General features: G+C 32.1%; 3 protein-coding genes across 6 annotated transcripts; 2 read left to right on the top strand and 1 right to left on the bottom strand.

The window, feature by feature from the left end:
* The first annotated feature begins 5294 nt into the window (after positions 1-5294).
* On the top strand, positions 5295-7320 carry LOC137827746 (3-ketoacyl-CoA synthase 19). The gene has a single exon (XM_068634036.2). The coding sequence runs from the start codon at positions 5575-5577 to the stop codon at positions 7024-7026; it is 1452 nt and encodes a 483-aa protein (XP_068490137.1). The 5' UTR covers positions 5295-5574; the 3' UTR covers positions 7027-7320.
* A 2150-nt stretch (positions 7321-9470) lies between these two features.
* On the bottom strand, positions 9471-11235 carry LOC137827744 (3-ketoacyl-CoA synthase 19). Its single transcript, XM_068634035.2, has one exon. The coding sequence runs from the start codon at positions 11173-11175 to the stop codon at positions 9724-9726; it is 1452 nt and encodes a 483-aa protein (XP_068490136.2). The 5' UTR covers positions 11176-11235; the 3' UTR covers positions 9471-9723.
* A 3170-nt stretch (positions 11236-14405) lies between these two features.
* LOC137828829 (Protein phosphatase 2C family protein) lies at positions 14406-18922 on the top strand. 4 transcript variants are annotated; one of them, XM_068635551.2, is made up of 8 exons: positions 14406-14658; positions 16072-16214; positions 17449-17547; positions 17676-17834; positions 18120-18206; positions 18324-18415; positions 18517-18588; positions 18671-18922. In XM_068635551.2, the coding sequence occupies exons 1-8, from the start codon at positions 14498-14500 to the stop codon at positions 18797-18799; spliced, it is 942 nt and encodes a 313-aa protein (XP_068491652.1). In that variant the 5' UTR covers positions 14406-14497; the 3' UTR covers positions 18800-18922. The 4 variants fall into 4 exon arrangements, with proteins under 4 accessions (XP_068491652.1, XP_090160786.1, XP_068491651.1 ...); XM_068635550.2 differs by having other exon boundaries at positions 14407-14658; positions 16057-16214; XM_090304660.1 differs by lacking the exon at positions 17449-17547.
* Positions 18923-19884: the final 962 nt, after the last annotated feature.

Below are 19884 nucleotides of genomic sequence, written 5' to 3'. Positions count from 1 at the left end.
GTCTTTTTTTTATAAGAATTTGATTAACCTTTCTCATTAATTTATTCTTTCTTGCTGATAAAAAAAGAATATTTCAACCCTCATACAAGAAAATAGAATTCAATCTCCATATCTAAAAGACACATCGAAAACATGACTTCAAAAACAAACTAAACAACATAAAACAACACACCACTTCATCTACCTCAAAACCTAGAAAAACGAAACACACAACTACAGTGTCTCTAACCTTAAAAAACCATACATTCTCATCTCATATCTAAGAAAAACTTTATCTATCACTACTTCAACGCATCCACCTATACAATTTTTTTTATCAACAAAAAATTAAATAAATAAAACAAAACATTTCCCGGATGGTCTTACTCTCATACAAAACATTTCCTGATTTATGAGAAACATTTCACCTGCTATTCATAATGCAGATATATACATATTTTAAGTGTTGATGATATATCTGGAACAACATTTTCAGATTGAGAAGTTTTGGATTGAAACATATAATGTTGTTGATAATTTCAATGAATTAGCTGCATGTTGCTATCACTTTATTTTGAATCAATCCATTTTCTCTGCATAGAGGCAACACAGTCCACTAACTTTCACTGCATACGTAGAATCTATCCATGCAATTTCTACTATCACCATCTTCCATCCAACTTGTTGCTTATCTCATTCAATCACTTTATTTTGATCATACATGCACACTGTTTTCTTCTAATTTCTTTACTATAAACAACAATCCATGAATATGAAACATCTTCATTGTTGAACTGTCTTAATACAATGTCACAATATCAAATAAATGCTTACTATATACATACCCCAAATTTGATTTCACACATGCATGCAAAGCAGAGTGTTCTACTCAGATCACTATTCCAGTTTTAAGTTTATGCTGTGCTGTTTTTAGGGTTCCTTCCTGTAACTTAAAAGATGAAAAAAAACACCGTATTTATTATTTTTTCACTAAAAATATTATTAAATAAAGATAAATTTTAGAGATAAAAAATAATTAAAAACAAATCATATGATTTTGATATTTATAATACCTATTCTTTATTTGTTCATATCATTTGCTAACCTAAATTAATGTTATCTCCTAACCTAAATCAAATCCACCGTCCATCTAAATTTTCTTTAGATTTTTCTGGTATCGGACGGTTGATTTTTATTTGCTGATCAGGCCCACAAAAAAGTTTTTATTTTTACTTGAGAGGGAGAGAAATGGAATTTTATTTTTAATCGAATATTAAACTATGAAACTATTTTTTTAATAAACGAGTTAAAATAAAAAAGTTATATTTTTATAACTTGTTAACATTCTCCAAGGTGCATCTGTATTACCAATTGTCTCAATAGAAAAAATAAATAAATTATAGAATTTTATTAAAAGATAAATGATGCGCACGTGTTACCGAAACAATATTATTGATATTTTATGAATAAAAGCATATTATATATATATATATATATATAATTTATTCATATAAAAGTATACTAATATATACTAATACCTTTTATTTAAAATATATAAGTTAAGATGTTTATGAAACATGTGACTCATGAATTTAATTTTTCTACTGAGTTTTTAATATTATCTCTTTACGTAACTTCAAAATATATTGATTTTGATAATTTTAAATTTTTTAAAATGATTAATATATTTTTCAAAATAAATTAGAGAATAAAATTGCCGAGAATATCCGAATCTTATCCCTTTCATCACATTCATTATCTTTAACAATTAGTATGGAAATAAAGATATTCATAAAACCTTATCTGCTCGTATAACTTAGAATATTTAGAAGAGTTTTTCATAATTCCTTTTTAAAAGAATAAATATTTTTTTTAAATTAACTCATAAAGTTTAACATAAAAGTTAGAAATATTAACTTGATATATATTTATATATATATATATATAAAAGTTTCTTTAAATTTTACTTTTTTCTATACAAACTAATTTTAATTCACAACAAAGTAAAGTTTATTTTTCCTTTCTATTCTTTTCTAGAATAACTGACAAAAAATAGTCAAAATGTGTCTTTATGACCAGGTCTTTAAAAAAAAAACTTTAGCAAAATAATTATGTTCAGCATAAAGTCCTATGAGCAGTTGGCAAACATTAATTACATGGATATAAATTTCACTTGAAGTTTTTATACATAAATTAATTGAAGAGTACCACAAAACACGTCGATGATACTTGAAAGTAGCAAACAACATTTAGATAGTTTAATTGAATAATTTGATTTTTGTTTGATGCAGTAACAATATATATTAAAAATATTAAACTTTATCATGATTGTTTAAATAAATAGGAATTTAACTTTGTAAAAAAGAAAGTATGTTAGAGGTTTATTCATACATAAAAATAAAGACTCAAATTATGAGGATGAATAAAGCACATTAAAACAAGAATGATATAAGTAAACGAGTTTTAATTGTAATTATTAGGGTTTAGAAGTTTTAAACACAGATATCAATATCAGCACTTACGTTACGTTTCCTTGGGGGCAACGTTGGAGTTATGGTGAATTAATTAACTAAACCAAACCAATTGTTCTTTACATCATGAGCGCTGGTACAGTGCATGCAATCAAATTTTTTATATTAGAGAAAATTTTCAGTCTTTTCATTCAGCTTACTTTATGTTTGCTTTAAGTTAAGTAATAAATGAAGAAAAAGTAAAACCTAAAATGGTGAAGAACAAAAACAGAACTTTGGAGTTGTGGGTAAAAACATTGAGAGTCAAACATCAACCTAAATACAATTTTAGGATTTAGTATTTAAGGTAGATTTTACCATTTGTTGGATATTTTGGTGTGAATTTTAAGTATAACTCAAACGACTTATAAAGTAAGGTTTGTACCTAATTATATATTATGAAATGTCTTAATCTCTAATTGATCGGAAATATTTAACAATAATTGCACCTTTACTATTAGTCTTCAAATCATACTTCCCTCATCTGAAGGTAATCTCTTTTTTATGAAAGCAACATCTCAACAAACACCACTTTTAAACATCATGCTTTTTAAGGACAAAATTATACAAAGTATTTTTTCTCTTATTTCCCTCACATTACCGTGAATAGATGATATGCTAAAAATCTTTTAAACATGATGAAAAAAGTGTATGAAGTATTCATCTTAAAGGAAGTGAAATAGGTGGACTAATAGGTTTAATATTTAATAGGTTTAAGTTCGTGAATTTCTGTAAAGTCAAGAATTAAAGACATTTGGGAAAAGAACGGGATAATATTCGAATAGAAAATATCAAATTGTAACAAAAGATTATTTTGTTAAATTGTTATAAAACGTAGGTGGAGACTAAATTATAATATATATATATATATATATATTTACTATTTTAAATAAATAAATTTATGTAGTTATATATTTATTAGTTTTTATAATATTTTAATAAACTTATATTGATAGTATTATTAATATAAAGTAGTATATATTAATAAATATAAATCAATATATTAATAAAATAGCTGATTGGCTTTGGTTTTGTTTTTTTTAAGGGTTGGGATACCCTCCCCAATTTAATTTAATTTAATTAAATTTTTGCTAAAAAAAATAAAAAATAAAATGAATTATTATATATCAATACATATACAAATATTATATTTTTCCTGATTACGAAGAATTATTATGCATAAATAAGAATAATAATAAATTAAAGATGTAAAATAGTCTAACATGCATACATCAAGATGTTGTTATTCCAAGTGAAAGTAGACTTGAGTCCCTTGAATAGGTTTATGCTTGGTGTAGATGGAGGGTGTGGGTAATGTTGACTTTGTGAAGAGTTTGGTATTCTTGAAATATCTTTTATATTCATTAATTCTATTTTTTATTAATAGAAAATGCTAGAGAAATTGATTAATAATTATAACATAAGAGATCATAAATAACTAAATCCATAAATTCATCCATTGAAGTTAAGATCTATACGAGATCTCAACAACACAAGAGGTCAAAATTGGGTCCAAACACGTATGATGCAAAGGTAAAGTCAGAAGAATACTTTTATAATCAAAATAATAGTAAATAATACATCATGATACTAAAATCTATCACTTTATAATTTAAATTAATAATAAATAATTTATTAAAAATATATAGAGAGAAATGGAAGCCCAACCATGGCTACGAGTTTTTTCACGAAAATATTGTATTTTCTTTAAATTTTAGGTAATTTTTTTTTAAAAAATAGCCAAGTATTACACAACGTAAACGATTTTAAAGTGAAAAATAGTATTCATATAAAACAATTTAGAGTTTAGAGTGAAAGTAATATTTATTAATACGAAATAAACGAATTTAGAGTGAAAATAATATTTATTAATATGACTTTAGATAAAAAAAAGACTACACGTAAAAAATTTATCGTGATCCGCTAGGTATAGTGATGTCATGCACATATCACGTGATATAATGTTCGCAAATCAATTAAAACTAAATATTTGAATAACATAAAAAAAAAATTAACACAAAAAAAGTAAAACATTTTGACAAACATTACAATATAATAATATTTTAAAATTAAAAAATAAGTTACATATGATTAAAATATTAGTTTATTTAGGTGTGAAGTATATGTTGGTATGAAAGAAGTACCACTAACTAGACACCATGTTTTAGTGACTGAACTTAATTATTGGGTTTTCTTTATAATTTATATTTAAAGAGATCATTATACTTATAATTGGTGTGTAACATGACAAAAGGAAAACTTAATAGTAGTTGTCCGAGTAGAAGAAGATTGCAGTTTGTGACCAAAACACATTAAATCTTGTATTCGTGATTATGTGTTGTTTCCGTGCTTACGTTTTTCCATCTGTGTATGTTTTATACTGTATTGTATGGTGTTAAATCCAAAAAATAAAAGAAATAACTGCAAAATGAGATTGAATTCATGATCTTGTGATGATGTTAAAGTTTAAGGTGAGATGAATTACAGAAAAAAAAAGAGATTACTAGTTAAGCCACTCCATTTGAGAGACATTAAAGTTTCTCAACTCCAGTGGGGGATGTTAGTTGAGTTGTGGAGTAAACTGGGAAGATGAAGTATTGCAGAAGGAGTTGCAGTGTGGCTCTTCCTCGCAAGCTGCTTGGTCCCACATCGTATTTAAGAACTTTGACCTACTCCAACGAGATTCCTGTTGATCCAGCATAAATCATAAGTGGCCGAAAAAGGGTTAGAAATTTCTCAGTGTGAATTGATGAGTGAAAAGTTAATAGAAAGGACCAGGGATCAGCCACAGCAACAACTCACACCCGAGAATACTAATTTATTTGATTTTATTTGATTTGATTTTTGAGGATGAGAGAGAGAGAAGCTATTCGCAGTCAATATCGATTGGTTCAGAGTTGTCTGTAGGGCACAAAACCCCACTCTTCTCACGCAACTTGTCAAAGTGAGTGACGCACAACTTGCATATTCACGTTATAACTGCTTCTCTGTGTTATGTGTGTATATATACACATGTATTTGCACTCTTAAAACATCCACAATTGCAAACATATATCTCCAGCTTCTTTGGTGTATATAGCTAGAGATGAATCTCTTGTTCTTGTGCCTTCTTCCCTTCTTATTCTACTCTTTCTTTTCCCTTTTGAAGGTGATTCTTCAACGTAGAGGGCAATCATGTTACATGTTGGCCTACGAGTGCTTCATGCCCCCAGAAGACACCAAACTCAACACGGACTCCGCGGTAAAGATTGTGCTACGAAACAGAAAGCTGAGGTTGGAGGAGTTGAGGTTTCTCCTCAAAACCATTGTGAGTTCGGGGATTGGGGAGAACACTTACTGCCCCAGAACCGTTCTTGAAGGGAAAGAAGAGTGTCCATCTCTAAAGGACACGTACGAGGAAATAGACGAGATCATGTTCGACACACTCGACAACCTTTTCAAGAGGACGGGAATTTCGCCCTCTGAGATAGACATCCTCGTAGTGAACGTGTCCTTGTTCTCGCCAGCACCTTCTCTCACAGCTCGTATCATAAACAGGTACAAAATGAGAGAAAACGTGAAAGCTTTCAATCTCACAGGCATGGGGTGTAGTGCAAGTGTTGTTGGTATTGATGTGGTGCAGCAGCTCTTCAAGACTTATGAGAACTCTGTTGGGATTGTTGTGAGCACTGAGGATCTTGGTGCACATTGGTACTGTGGCACGGACAAGAAAATGATGCTTTCTAACTGTCTCTTTCGCTCCGGTGGCTGCTCTATGATGTTTACAAACAAGCCTTCTCTGAAGGGTCGTGCGATATTGAAACTGAAGCACATGGAGAGGACTCAGTACGGTGCCGACGACGAGGCTTACAACTGCTGCATGCAGGTGGAAGATGAGCTCGGGTATTCGGGTTTTCGCCTCACCAAGAGTCTTGTCAAGAGTGCTGCTCAAGCCTTGACAGTGAACCTTCAAGCGATGGCACCAAAGATTCTGCCAGTGTGGGAAATGGTAAGGTTCTTCTTTGCCTCTGTAAGGTACAGTGGGATGAAGAAGAGGGAGATGTTACCCTTTCTCACCGGGCTGTTTCTTGGAGAGAACAAGACAAAGAAGACAAAAGTTAATCTCTTGGGAGGGGGATTGAACTTCAAGACAGGGATAGAACACTTTTGTGTTCATCCTGGAGGAAGGGCAGTTATTGATGGGGTTGGGAAGGGTTTAAGGCTCAGTGAATATGACCTAGAGCCTGCTAGAATGGCACTTCACCGTTGGGGGAACACTTCTGCTGGTGGCCTTTGGTATGTTTTGGGTTACATGGAGGCCAAGAAGAGGCTGAAGAAGGGTGATAGGATCCTCATGATTAGTCTTGGAGCTGGGTTCAAGTGCAACAACTGTGTTTGGGAGGTGATGAGGGACTTGTCTCATACTAATGTGTGGAAGGACTGCATAGAAAGTTACCCTCCAGAAAACATAATCAACCCTTTCAAGGAAAAGTATAATTGGATCAATGAGGAATATCTTAGCTTTGTGAGGTTGGATTTTAACAGGATGGTCCTTTAGGTGGGTAGAGCAAAAGGATTGGACCACGTAGTTCAGTAAAATAAGAACAGAAATGAAAAAGAAATATAAAGTCTAGATGAAACTATACAGCTTAATTATTTAACCACAAGTTGTGGAATGTGATGATGTTAATTTGCAGCCTTTAAAGCACTTATTCTGGTTCATGTTTAAACACATAGATTCATATAATTAGTGAGAGGAGAAAGAGCAAGTGTAGAGTTGATTTATTGAGAGAAACTTACACACATGTACTGTTACTTTGCCATTGGTGAAATAAAGTTTCATGTCATTAAATGTGGTGTTGTTGACTTGCCCATAACCTAAATTTCTGCATGGCTGTCGCTGACTGTGGGATTTCCTATGAGTTTCTTCTTTCTTTTGGTTGGTGGTGTCTTAACTGATAAATGTCCCTTTTCTCATTTTGAATTCTAAAACCATTACGGCTTTCTTTAATAACTTTATCATCACTTTAAGGAACAGACAAAATGAATTAAAGGCTGAAGTTAATGATCTGGTTACTCTGTTTACTGAGAAAGGGAAACCTAAATTGTCATAGCATAAGCAGCTATGCACAAATCATTTTCATTTTGCCCTATCATCTACTTCCATCATTGTCTAAACTCATTATAATGAATAGTGTAGGGTTGTGGAGGAATCATACTCATTCAATACTTCGTATTTTAATTTTTTTTATTGATAAAAAAAAATTATAATGAATATATGAACTTTAAACCTAACTCAACTTCATAAAACCAATTCAATGAGATGAGGTTTGCATTCACTTATATACTATGAAATGCTCTAATCTCTAGTCGATGTGGGATCTTCAACAATCTTGTTATTCAAAATTTTCAAATTCCATTTTATAACTCATTTTATTACATTTATATTTAATTATTTATTTTATATTTTAATTAAATAACTTAATTTCATATATTATTATTATTTTTTATGGTTGTTATGAGAATGTTAAATACATATGAATGGTGGTATCAAACATCTTTATCCTAAAGAATATGACTCATGACACCCATAACTGATAATAAATTTTAGATTCAGGTGTCAAGTACTTCATATATGATGCATTTTCATTCTTCTATAATAAAAAATTTATATAAATTCTCCTAAACCCTAAACCGATGTTTTAAATTTTTAATCGATATAATAGGTAATTGAATAAAATTGAGTTTTTTTAATCTACATTTTTAAATTGGTTAATATTTAGATTTGATGTAATTTTTTTATAATTTATCTTGGTTATAGAATTGATGAAAAATGTGATGAAGTTTCTACATATCAATGAAACCCAATATTATAAATACGAAAAAAATATTAAAATAATAATATTAAGGATTAATATAATTGTATAAAAAATATGGATTATAAATATATCATTACCTTTTAATTTTATGATATTAAAGATATCTTTTCCTTTATGATTCCTCAGCCTACAAGATCTATAGAGCCGTATCTTTAAAGAAAAAGTTGTGACACATGTGAATAACACTATTCAACAATCCTTTATAATAATATTATAATATTTTAAATTAAAAATTAAAATTAAAATAATTAAAAATATTAATTTATTTATTTGTTATGAATGTCTTTTTACTGTATCATAGTCCTTTCTTTAAACACCCCTCTGCTCCCTTCATAGCTTAAAAGACCTTTGTTATTTGTGTATTTCATCAAGATAAAGATGTTTGATACCACTGTTCATATATTTTTGACATTCTTATAATAACCATAAATAATAATAATTATATATGAAATTAAGTTATTTAATTAAAATATAAAATAAACCATTGAATACAAAATTAATAAAGTGGATTATAAAATGGAAGTTGAATTTTTTGAAACGTGAGGATACTATTTATTATACAACTTTTTTATTAAAATAAATAAGTAAATATGACTCGGTTATACAAAATAGTTTTGTCCTACTGTATTCATCAAATCAAGTTTAGAAAATGATTTTTTTTTTTATCAACAATAAATAAATAAATTAAAGAGACACTAAAAAATTTTCAACCCTTATATAAATTTTATCTCCACATATAGAATCCAAAATTTTTACAGTGGCTCTTACTTTAGCTAAAACACAAGAGAAAAAAGAACTATATCATGCAGTGCTATAACTTATGAATCAGTGTCTGCATCAGACAATTTGGCTTAGACGATGCAAAATGAAAATGATTTGTGCATAGATACTTTTCTCAGTAACGGTAGAACTAAACCAGATCATTAATTTAAGCCTTTAATTCATTTTGTTTGTTTCCTTAAAGTGATGACAGTGTTATTAAAGAAAGCCCTAATGATTTTAGAAAGAAGAAATGAGAAAAGGGTCACTTAACAGTCAACACACCACCAACCAAAGGAAAGAAGAAAGGAAGAAACTTATGATATAGGCAAGTCAACAACCCCAGTTCTGAACAACACCACAATGAATAACATGAAACTTTATTTCATCAATGATCAATGGCACAGCAACAGTAAATAAATCAACTCTACTCTTGCTCTTCCTCAATCTATGTGTTTAAACAAGAACCAGAATAAGTGCTTTAATGGCTGCAAATTAACATCATCATCATCACCTTCCACAACTCGTAACTAAATAATTAAGCTCTATAATATTTTTTTCATTTGTGTTCTTATTTTACTGAACTATATATACCTCTCCCCTTTCGCTGTACCCACCTAAAAAACCATAGTGCTAAAATCCAACCTCACAAAGCTAAGATATTCATCATTGATCCAGTTAAACTTTTCCTTGAAAGGGTTGATTATGTTTTCTGGAGGGTAACTTTCTATGCAGTCCTTCCACACATTAGTATGAGACAAGTCCCTCATCACCTCCCAAACACAGTTGTTGCACTTGAACCCAGCTCCAAAACCAAACATGAGGATCCTATCACCCTTCTTCAGCCTCTTCTTGGCCTCCATGTAACCCAAAACATACCAAAGGCCACCAGCAGAAGTGTTCCCCCAACGGTGAAGTGCCATTCTAGCAGGCTCTAGGTCATATTCACTGAGCCTTAAACCCTTCCCAACCCCATCAATAACTGCCCTTCCTCCAGGATGAACACAAAAGTGTTCTATCCCTGTCTTGAAGTTCAATCCCCCTCCCAAGAGATTAACTTTTGTCTTCTTTGTCTTGTTCTCTCCAAGAAACAGCCCGGTGAGAAAGGGTAACATCTCCCTCTTCTTCATCCCACTGTACCTTACAGAGGCAAAGAAGAACCTTACCATTTCCCACACTGGCAGAATCTTTGGTGCCATCGCTTGAAGGTTCACTGTCAAGGCTTGAGCAGCACTCTTGACAAGACTCTTGGTGAGGCGAAAACCCGAATACCCGAGCTCATCTTCCACCTGCATGCAGCAGTTGTAAGCCTCGTCGTCGGCACCGTACTGAGTCCTCTCCATGTGCTTCAGTTTCAATATCGCACGACCCTTCAGAGAAGGCTTGTTTGTAAACATCATAGAGCAGCCACCGGAGCGAAAGAGACAGTTAGAAAGCATCATTTTCTTGTCCGTGCCACAGTACCAATGTGCACCAAGACTCTCAGTGCTCACAACAATCCCAACAGAGTTCTTACAAGTCTTGAAGAGCTGCTGCACCACATCAATTCCAACAACACTTGCACTACACCCCATTCCTGTGAGATTGAAAGCTTTCACGTTTTCTCTCATTTTGTACCTGTTTATGATACGAGCTGCGAGAGAAGGTGCTGGCGAGAACAAGGAGACGTTCACTACGAGGATGTCTATCTCAGAGGGTGAGATTCCTATCTTTTGGAACATGTTGTCAAGTGTGTCGAACATGATCTTGTCTATTTCCTCGTACGTGTCCTTTAGAGATGGACACTCTTCTCTCCCTTCAAGAACGGTTCTGGGGCAGTAAGTGTTCTCCCCAATCCCCGAACTCACAATGGTTTTGAGGAGAAACCTCAACTCCTCCAACCTCAGCTTTCTGTTTCGTAGCACAATCTTTACCGCGGAGTCCGTGTTGAGTTTGGTGTCTTCTGGGGGCATGAAGCACTCGTAGGCCAACATGTAACATGATTGCCCTCTACGTTGAAGAATCACCTTCAAAAGGGAAAAGAAAGAGTAGAATAAGAAGGGAAGAAGGCACAAGAACAAAAGATTCATCTCTAGCTATATATATCAAAGAAGCTGGGGATATATGTTTGCAACTGTGGATGTTTTACGAGTGCAAATACATGTGTATATATATATATATATATATATATATATATATACATACACAACACAGAGATGCAGTTATAATGTCAATATGCATAAACCACTTCTTAGGTGTCGTGCTTAAAATACCATGTTATCAACACGTCTTTCTTAAAGTAATATATAGAATAGATTTCCTGAGATGAAGTGGTGTGAGACCACACTTTACCAATCACTACCTTCAAATCATACTTCCCTCATCTGCAGCTAATCTCTTTTATGAAAGCAAGATCTCAACAAACACCACTTTTCTACAAAACATCATGCTTTTAAGAACAAAATTATACAAAGTATTTCTTCTCTCATTTCCCTCACATAGTTACCGTGAATATATGATATGCTAAAAATCTTTTAAACATGAAAAAGAGTGTATGAAGTATTCATCTCAAAGGAAGTGAAATAGGTGGACTAATAGGTTTAATATTTATAATTTAGAGTAATAGGTTTAAGTTCGTGAACTTCGGTATATAAATAAATGTAAATTCTACCTTATAAATTATAAGATTAAATTGAGTTTAAAGTTATTTTTTATTAACATTAATATATATTATTTGTACTAGTGTAATAAAAAAAAGTTCTTGTTCCTCTGGGTTCAATTTAAAATTTGTAATGTGATTTAAAAGGAACAGGAAAAGGGCAATCCATTAGGTAGTTAGAGTTATTTCATTGTACTTCATATCCAAATATTAATTAATTAGTATATATACATATAATAAAGAAGTAAGTTTTGTATTTTAATAGTTAGATACGGAAGTGTTTGAAACATGAAAGTATTGCATGCAAATGCAAATAAGGGCGGAATTAGAAGCGTCACGCAGAGTGAATTTGAGCCCTCATTACTACACTGTCCAAAGATGGTAGAAGCATTAACTGCTTCCAGCAGCCACAAAGATAATAATCTAAACCATGAATTACTTTTTTTTTAATGAATTAGTTTTTTAAATTTAGTTCAATCTTATAAAATTAGTTTTGTCGTCTAATCAATGTGTTCATGAGATTAGTCAGTAATCAACTTGTACGTGAAATTATATATTTACAAATGATAAAAACTATTTGAAAAATGATGATTTAATAAAACTAACTAACTCTTATTTTTTTTATCTGCTAAAAGTAAATAAAATAAAATTAGACATTTCAGAGGTGTCTCAATCCTTATACAGACATTTTACGTAATCTTTAAATAAAAAGTGGTTAAAATCTGCTCAACAAAACATGACTTATAAACATCTATCAAACCCTACAGTCCACACTTAACGAACAAACTCTCCTTAGAACAAACTCTCCTTAGGATTTAGGGTTTAGGATTTAGAATAGACATTAAAAGTATCGAGGCTTGCATGTCCTTCTAGCACATTTATTGCTCTTTAGCTTTCTCTTTCTCCTACATGACATATATAATGGAAAATGCTTGTGATGTATAATATGTTGACATGGATTTCTGAGAACCACGAGTGACTGTGTTCAGAAGTTCACATGTGTCTTCATGTACTGGTTGCTTTGCCTAAGACACTGATCTGTGTAAAATTAATTTTGTGGGGTATTGAATCTTATGAGCACCCACCCTTACCCTTTTAATGCTTTGCTACATACTCCTATTTACTACTACAAAATAATTGTTCTACATCCAATGTACTACGTACTGCTAACACCCACTACGTACAACATGATATCATATCACGTGGAGATTGACAACAATAACACCATCAATGTTTTTTTTAACGTTTTTAATATAAAAAAAATTAAATAATAATTAAATTTAAAGACTAAAAATAATTAGTTATTATATTAATTAAATTATATATTATTTTAAAGATTAAAAGATTATAGTAGTTTATATTATTGTTCTCCTGTTGGTCTTCTTCAAACCAAAGTTTAATTACTTAATTATACTCAGTAGTGAAGCAGTTACACAAATGTTTGTGCATATATATATATGACTGTCGTTTTGTGTTTGTCCTTAGAAGATGAGACAATTCTTAACGTATTGCCCAAACATTACCACGTTGTTCTTCTTTTGAGACTTCGTCGTATTCAACCAAACCAAGGCCAACCAAACATGTTTGATAAAGTGCAACTACCCAAAACCATGTTTTTTTTATCAGGATTATACGACAGAAAAATAATAACATTTTTTTACGAATATAAGTGCAAAAGAGTTTCTTTATTGGTAATCAAGAATTTCTCATTGATATATCTTATAATTAGAGTAATTTTTCAATTACGGTATGAGTAAAGTTTAACTTAGAGGAATTAGAAAACTTAAATAATTGGTAATCAAAATACATTCGGAAATCTATGTTTTTGGATTTGAATTTCTGAAACACTTCTCTAGATTTAAGAATCTTTTCTTTGAAATACATATTTAGATTTTGTTTTTTGAAATTCCTTTTTCAGTATTTTTTGTATTCTAGGGTTGTTTTTCCATAATGAGATTTCCATTTTCTAATTATTCTGAAATGAGCTTACAAATTTATTTTTTCAAATATTTATTTATTTCAGATATTCAATTTGAGAATGAAAGGCAATTTTAAAATTTAAAAATAGATCGGTTGCATGTCACAATTAAGGCTGTTTCTTTTTTCACTCTAACAAATTTTTTTTTATCCTATCATTTTTTTTTGAAAAAATTATTTTACCCATTTTAAAAATGATATCCGGATTATTCTTTTCAGAATATTTCTAAAACAGATTTTTCAGAACATATTTTATTAATTTCGAGTTTATCAATCCGGAATAAAAAAAATGTTACAGAAAGAATATTCTTGAATGATTTTTTTTGTCTTTCGGATTTCTTATTCCAAAAACATCATTTACTTACAAAACTCCTATTCCAGAATATTTTTCTTACGAAATCCTTATTCCAAAATCACTCAAAACTGTAAAAGATAAATTAAGTATTTCAAAGAATGTAGGGGTGTAGGAAGAAAATTGCAGGAGTGCAGGAAGAAATTCCCCACCATTAATGGGATCAAAGAATTAGCCTTGTATGTCAGACATGTATTGGGTCTTTTGATCTCTTAGGCTTGTTTGGGCCTTTTGCTCTCTTATGCTTGATTGGGCCTTTTGCTCTCTTAAGCTTATTTTGGGCCTTTTGCTCTCTTAGGCTTATTTGGGCCTTTTCTCGGCTTCTTTGAAAGTGAGTGGACCCAAAATACTGAAAAATTGCGAAATAAGAGAGAGGGGTCGAGGGAAAAAAGAGAGGGAGAAATGAGAACGAGGAGATGGTAAAATGATCTCAAACTCCGACCCTGTAGAACCACTCACTGCGGCCGCGGCCACCCCCGCCGTCGCTTCTTCTTCCTCTGAATGTCAGCCTGCACCGCCGGCGACACCAAACATTGTGATGTCCTCCAAGGATCACGATTCTCTCTTCAGTGGCGGCGGCATCAGGTGCTTATTTCCATTTACTGTGGGCCTTTCCTTTTTTCTGAGGTTGTTCCTCTTTTTTGGTTCAATTTTCTACTGGTTTGGGGTTTGAATTGAGGCTTTTCATGGGCAAATTCATGATCGGTGTGAACGCCATGCTATGAGGAGAAGTTGTGCTCAGAAATTCAATTATCAGCGCGATTAGATAAAATGGGAAAATGAATTCTTAACAGGACCGCAAAAGTATGATGTTAGAATGTTTGTAAATTGTGAACGTAGTTTATTGCATTTTAATGCCATGTGTTGATGGTCATTTGTTTGTATGATATGACATGACATTGCAAATCCACTATAAGAATATTTGGGTTTGCTCCTTCTTCATAGTTAAGCTTCTGAAAGAAGCATGGATGGGCGTTAGTTAGAAGAAATGGGCGTTATAGCTTTGTGTACCCTTCTTTTATGTTTATTTTTATTAAATAATTTAGAGTAATATCAGCTTTTATTTCTAAAGCATTTATGCTCATTAAAAATTAAAAATGGCTTTCAAGTTTGTATCAGTTTATTTGCTTTCTCCTACCTGGAAGCGTCTTTTTCTTACCACATTAGATGAAGAATTTAGGGAGTTATGGATTATTATTTTTCCTATCATTTTGTCGCATCCAAAATCAAATAGTTCCTTTTAACTATTCAATGACTTGTTGAAACTAATTGGAATTTCATTCCATACCGATTTGGCTTAATTATTAATTTATTAGATCGTTGAGATAAATAAAAGAGACTATATTTGAGAGGGTTTGAACACTCCTCTCGTATGTTCTTGTATTTACATTGATAGAATTCTGATACAATGAGTAGAGTGAAAAACAAAGATCAAAAGCCAAAACTAGAGTCCTAGGTATAGAGATAGATACAATTCATAGGTACAGAGATATAGCAGTTTTCGAATGCAACTACTTACTTACCTATATTTAATACCTATTTTAACAAGATCAAATGTGTTATTAACTCGGTCAGGGCGCCCTAACATAATCAAACCGGCCTTAAAACCAATGCAAACTAGTTTTTGGTCCAAGGCCCACTTTACAATCACATCCAATGCCTGACTGAACTTTCAATACTGGCAGTCTAGCTTTGCAGTCACATCCTAGGCTGTTATGCATGTTGTAGGCTACTTGATATTTACTCAATTAAATGCTATTTGATCTGTACCTGATAGTAATGTTTTATGATCAAGGCAGATACTATGGGAAAATGTGATAAATGACATAATTTGTTTGTTTATTTACTGCCATTAACAATTGTTTTACCAAAATTCATTCGAAGAGAATTCCAGGGGTCTATGAAATATATTTGAATTTTGCTTCAGGCATCCTCTTATGTTTTCTAATAATTGTCTTCCAACTCTCAAATATTCAAAAAAAGATTATTTTTGTCTAGCTTTCTCTCTGGATGTCCAAATGGAAGGCTTAGCTATGGGTATTCCAGTTTCAAGGGTAAGAGGTCATCGATGGAGGATTTCTTTGACACCACAATATCGGAGGTTGATGGTCAGATGGTTGCATTTTTTGGTGTTTTTGATGGTAAGCTTGTTTTACATTCCCTAAAATCAGTATTCTACCTTTACCTCTTCCCTCTATTTTTTTGATTTGGTGTGCAACATAGCCAATTTACATAGCAATTTGTAAGATTTTTATTGTTTGGTATGACATTTAGGATAAAAATTTGTGGTCCTGTTTCCTTTTTAAAACTTATTTATGTCTGTTTATTGTCGCTCCTGCTGGGTGTTGGTGAGATGCTTTTTATCATAGGATTAATCTCCCTAGCATGTGCCTCCACGGTCAGTGTCTCAGCTTTTGTGGCAAACATCTTTCTTGCGTGTGACACTGTTTAAGTTCCATACTAGACTCGTCCTGCCCTTTGCTACTCGGATCTGCCCCCTTTGCTACTCGGATCTGCCACCTTTGCTTTTTTGATCCATCCATCCATGTTTTCTTTTATTTACCACACTATAGCTTGTTTTGTCGCTGTCCAGCCCTTTTTGTTACCTATGATTGATTCGGACCATCTGAAGGCTGAACCAACATTGTCTTTCTCTGTCACTTCTCAGCAACTCCTCCCCGTTCTGTTTTGACCTCTTCTCTCCTTGAAGGATCCTCTTATTATTTGGCTACTGTCCCAGTCTCTGTTGCACTCCTCTTGTTTGGTGGCTGCACTTGGCTTCTAGATTGTTCTTGCACGAACCTCTGTTTTAGAGCTGTCTGTTTCGGTTTGACTTTGGTTTGCCTACAACATTGGTTTCTATGCTTTGGTTCTTGATTTGCCGTCTTCAGCAGTCTCATGCACACTCTGATCCTGCTAGTCTTTAGTCCTGGGATGAAACCCAACATCAACTATAGATAGGGTCGATAGGGTCAAAGTAGAGCTAATAAAGACTTGGCAATTGACACTTCTTGAGTTTGGATTGAGTAAGGCACAGCCCAAATAGAAAATGATCATTCCAACCATATTTGGTGGAGTCCATATTATATTTTTAAATGGATTTATTTGTAATAAAGCTTATTCACGTTTCATTAATGGTTTCTAGTTTCTACTTTCGATATTTCCTCTTAAGATTTGTTTCCTTATTTTGTTAGGATTATAATCTAGTATGTTATTATAAATAAGGGTGAATGCTTTACTTTTTTTATGGTCCTTATTCAACATTAATTTGTGATATTAATAAAAAAAATTATTTATGCAATTTGATTAGATATACTAAAAATAAGGAAATAAAATCGAATAATAGTGTTAATATGTTTCTTTTTATTCTTTTAGGTCATGGAGGTTCCCGGACTGCAGAATATTTAAAAAATAATCTTTTTAAGAATTTGAGTAGCCATCCTGATTTTATCAAAGACACAAAGACTGCTATAGGTATGAACTTCATTGTTGTAAAATTATAGGATATGCCAAAATTTTCATATCATATTACATTTGTTTGGTTTGTGCCTGGACGGTGTAAATATTAACATGTTTTTGTCTCATTATTTGTTTCATTGCAGTTGAAGCATTTAAACAGACTGATATTGACTACCTCAATGAGGAAAAAGGCCATCAAAGAGATGCTGGGTCAACTGCGTCAACAGCTATGTTGTTGGGGGACCGAATTGTTGTTGCAAATGTTGGTGATTCCAGAGTAGTTGCAAGTAGATCTGGTTCAGGTTGATGCCATGCCAGTTATGTTTTAGTGAGAATATGGTTTACATTGGGCATGGTGATAAATGGAGGGAAAATCCAGCATGTTTCCTTTCAATGTACTACATTGTCAAACATTGGTTTTTGGTCACAGCAGTTTTACTATGTTTCCAGTGTTATCCATTGTAGTAAAATTTCCTTGCAAATTGCTTATTCTAGTTGGATATGCAAAATGGGCTCAAGAAGCAATATAAATTCCTATTCCTGTTTTTTTCCTTCCTTTTAACTGATGTGTTTTTGTTTTAATGTAGCCATTCCTTTGTCTATTGATCACAAGCCTGATAGATCTGATGAACGTCAAAGGATTGAAAAGGCTGGGGGATTTATAATCTGGGCTGGTAAGTTTCTTCCTGTGGGGTTTTAATGTCATTTTTTTTGGGTGGGAGGGGGTGCGCTGCATACTTCATAATAAGTTGACAATAAATGATAGCTTCTATTGCTGCTGGTTGATCCAGGAACATGGAGGGTTGGCGGTGTTCTTGCTGTGTCCCGTGCATTTGGTGACAAACTTCTCAAGCCTTATGTCGTTGCTGACCCAGAAATTCAGGTTGCCCAAATCATAAGCTTGATCATCCATTTGGTATTCTGTGTGCCCTTATATTTGTTATGGCTGCTAAGTTCCCCTCTTCTGGTTCTTTTATGGCTTAGGAGGAAGAAATTGACGGTGTAGATTTTATTATAATTGCCAGTGATGGCCTTTGGAATGTGATATCAAACAAGGTGAGACTATCTTACCTGTTAAAGGTGGCCTAAACAAGATGGATTTATTTTTCATTTTGATTGTGCGTCTATGTCTTTTCAGGAGGCAGTGTCTTTAGTACAGAATATCACAGATGCAGAAGTGGCATCCAGAGAACTTATAAAAGAAGCTTATGCACGGGGAAGCTCAGATAACATCACCAGTGTTGTTGTTCGATTTGATGTATCATGATGTGCCCATATGTTTATACTATAGGTATCTCTCATTTCTAACAACTCAATTTCTGAGTGTGGAAATCACAAATGGCTGTGAAGGCGTAGTACCTTGTTATCTAATGAATTGCTTTATTAATTATCTTCATCTTCCCACTGCCTAATTTGTTCTAGTCTTTTATAAGGCAGTTTCTTCCTGCACCATGTCACTTTTAACCAGCACCTTATCATTTTTTTCAAATTTCCAAAATTATTCTTATTCCGGATTTGAAAATCTGGAATAATAAATATAATTCAAAACTAAAAATATACATTCTGGATAAAGAAATCCGGAACACAAAATTGAAAATATTCTAGATAAAATTTTCAGAATTCAAAAATATGTTCCGGAGATTTAAATCTCTAATATTTCTGGAAAAAAATTCCATAAGTAATTTTTATCATACCCTCTTTCTTTCTATTAGGTTATTTTCCTCATTTTTTAGGAGTATCTTGTCATTTTAAATAGCAGTGAGTGTATTTTAGAGTTGATATGGTGCAGGGAGAATTTGCTCTTTTATAAATCTTAGGTTCATTTCATTTTTCCCCAACCTCTAGGATCCATTAATCGACAAAGGATTGTTTGGTTTGAAATTTTTTATTATCTGTTTCTTGTTTTTAAGCGTTTGTAAAAGAATTGGTTAAAACAGAAAACAAATATTTCGTATTATTTAATACAGATTTTTAAGATAGAAAATAAAATGAAAACAAAGTGATAATTTTGTAATTAGAAATTAAAAGGAAAATGAATTTATAAGACTTTTTTTCACAACAAACCTGTCCTTTGTTTTTTTCATGAAACCCGTTGATTTTATTTATTTCGTTGTGTTCATACGTGGTCATTAACTACCCAACAATGGCAGATCGTTAAGTTTGGTACGTTTTGACCCGGATTGCCCGATTGAAAACGGGTTATTGACTTTCGTACATGGAAAAATTTAGTTAAAGTTGATAAATTATTTTGATAATTTAGTTTAAATTTTGTTTGAGTATTTTTTTTATTAGATTAGAGAAATTAAATTTATAAAATAGATGTTTTTACTTTTAAGAAAAATAAAACCCAAA

This window comes from Phaseolus vulgaris, chromosome 7, assembly GCF_051622355.1.
Source record: "Phaseolus vulgaris cultivar YP4 chromosome 7, ASM5162235v1, whole genome shotgun sequence".
Lineage (NCBI taxonomy): Eukaryota > Viridiplantae > Streptophyta > Magnoliopsida > Fabales > Fabaceae > Phaseolus > Phaseolus vulgaris.
The sequence above is the reverse complement of the archived record's forward strand: the minus strand, read 5'-3'. Positions and strand labels throughout refer to the sequence as shown.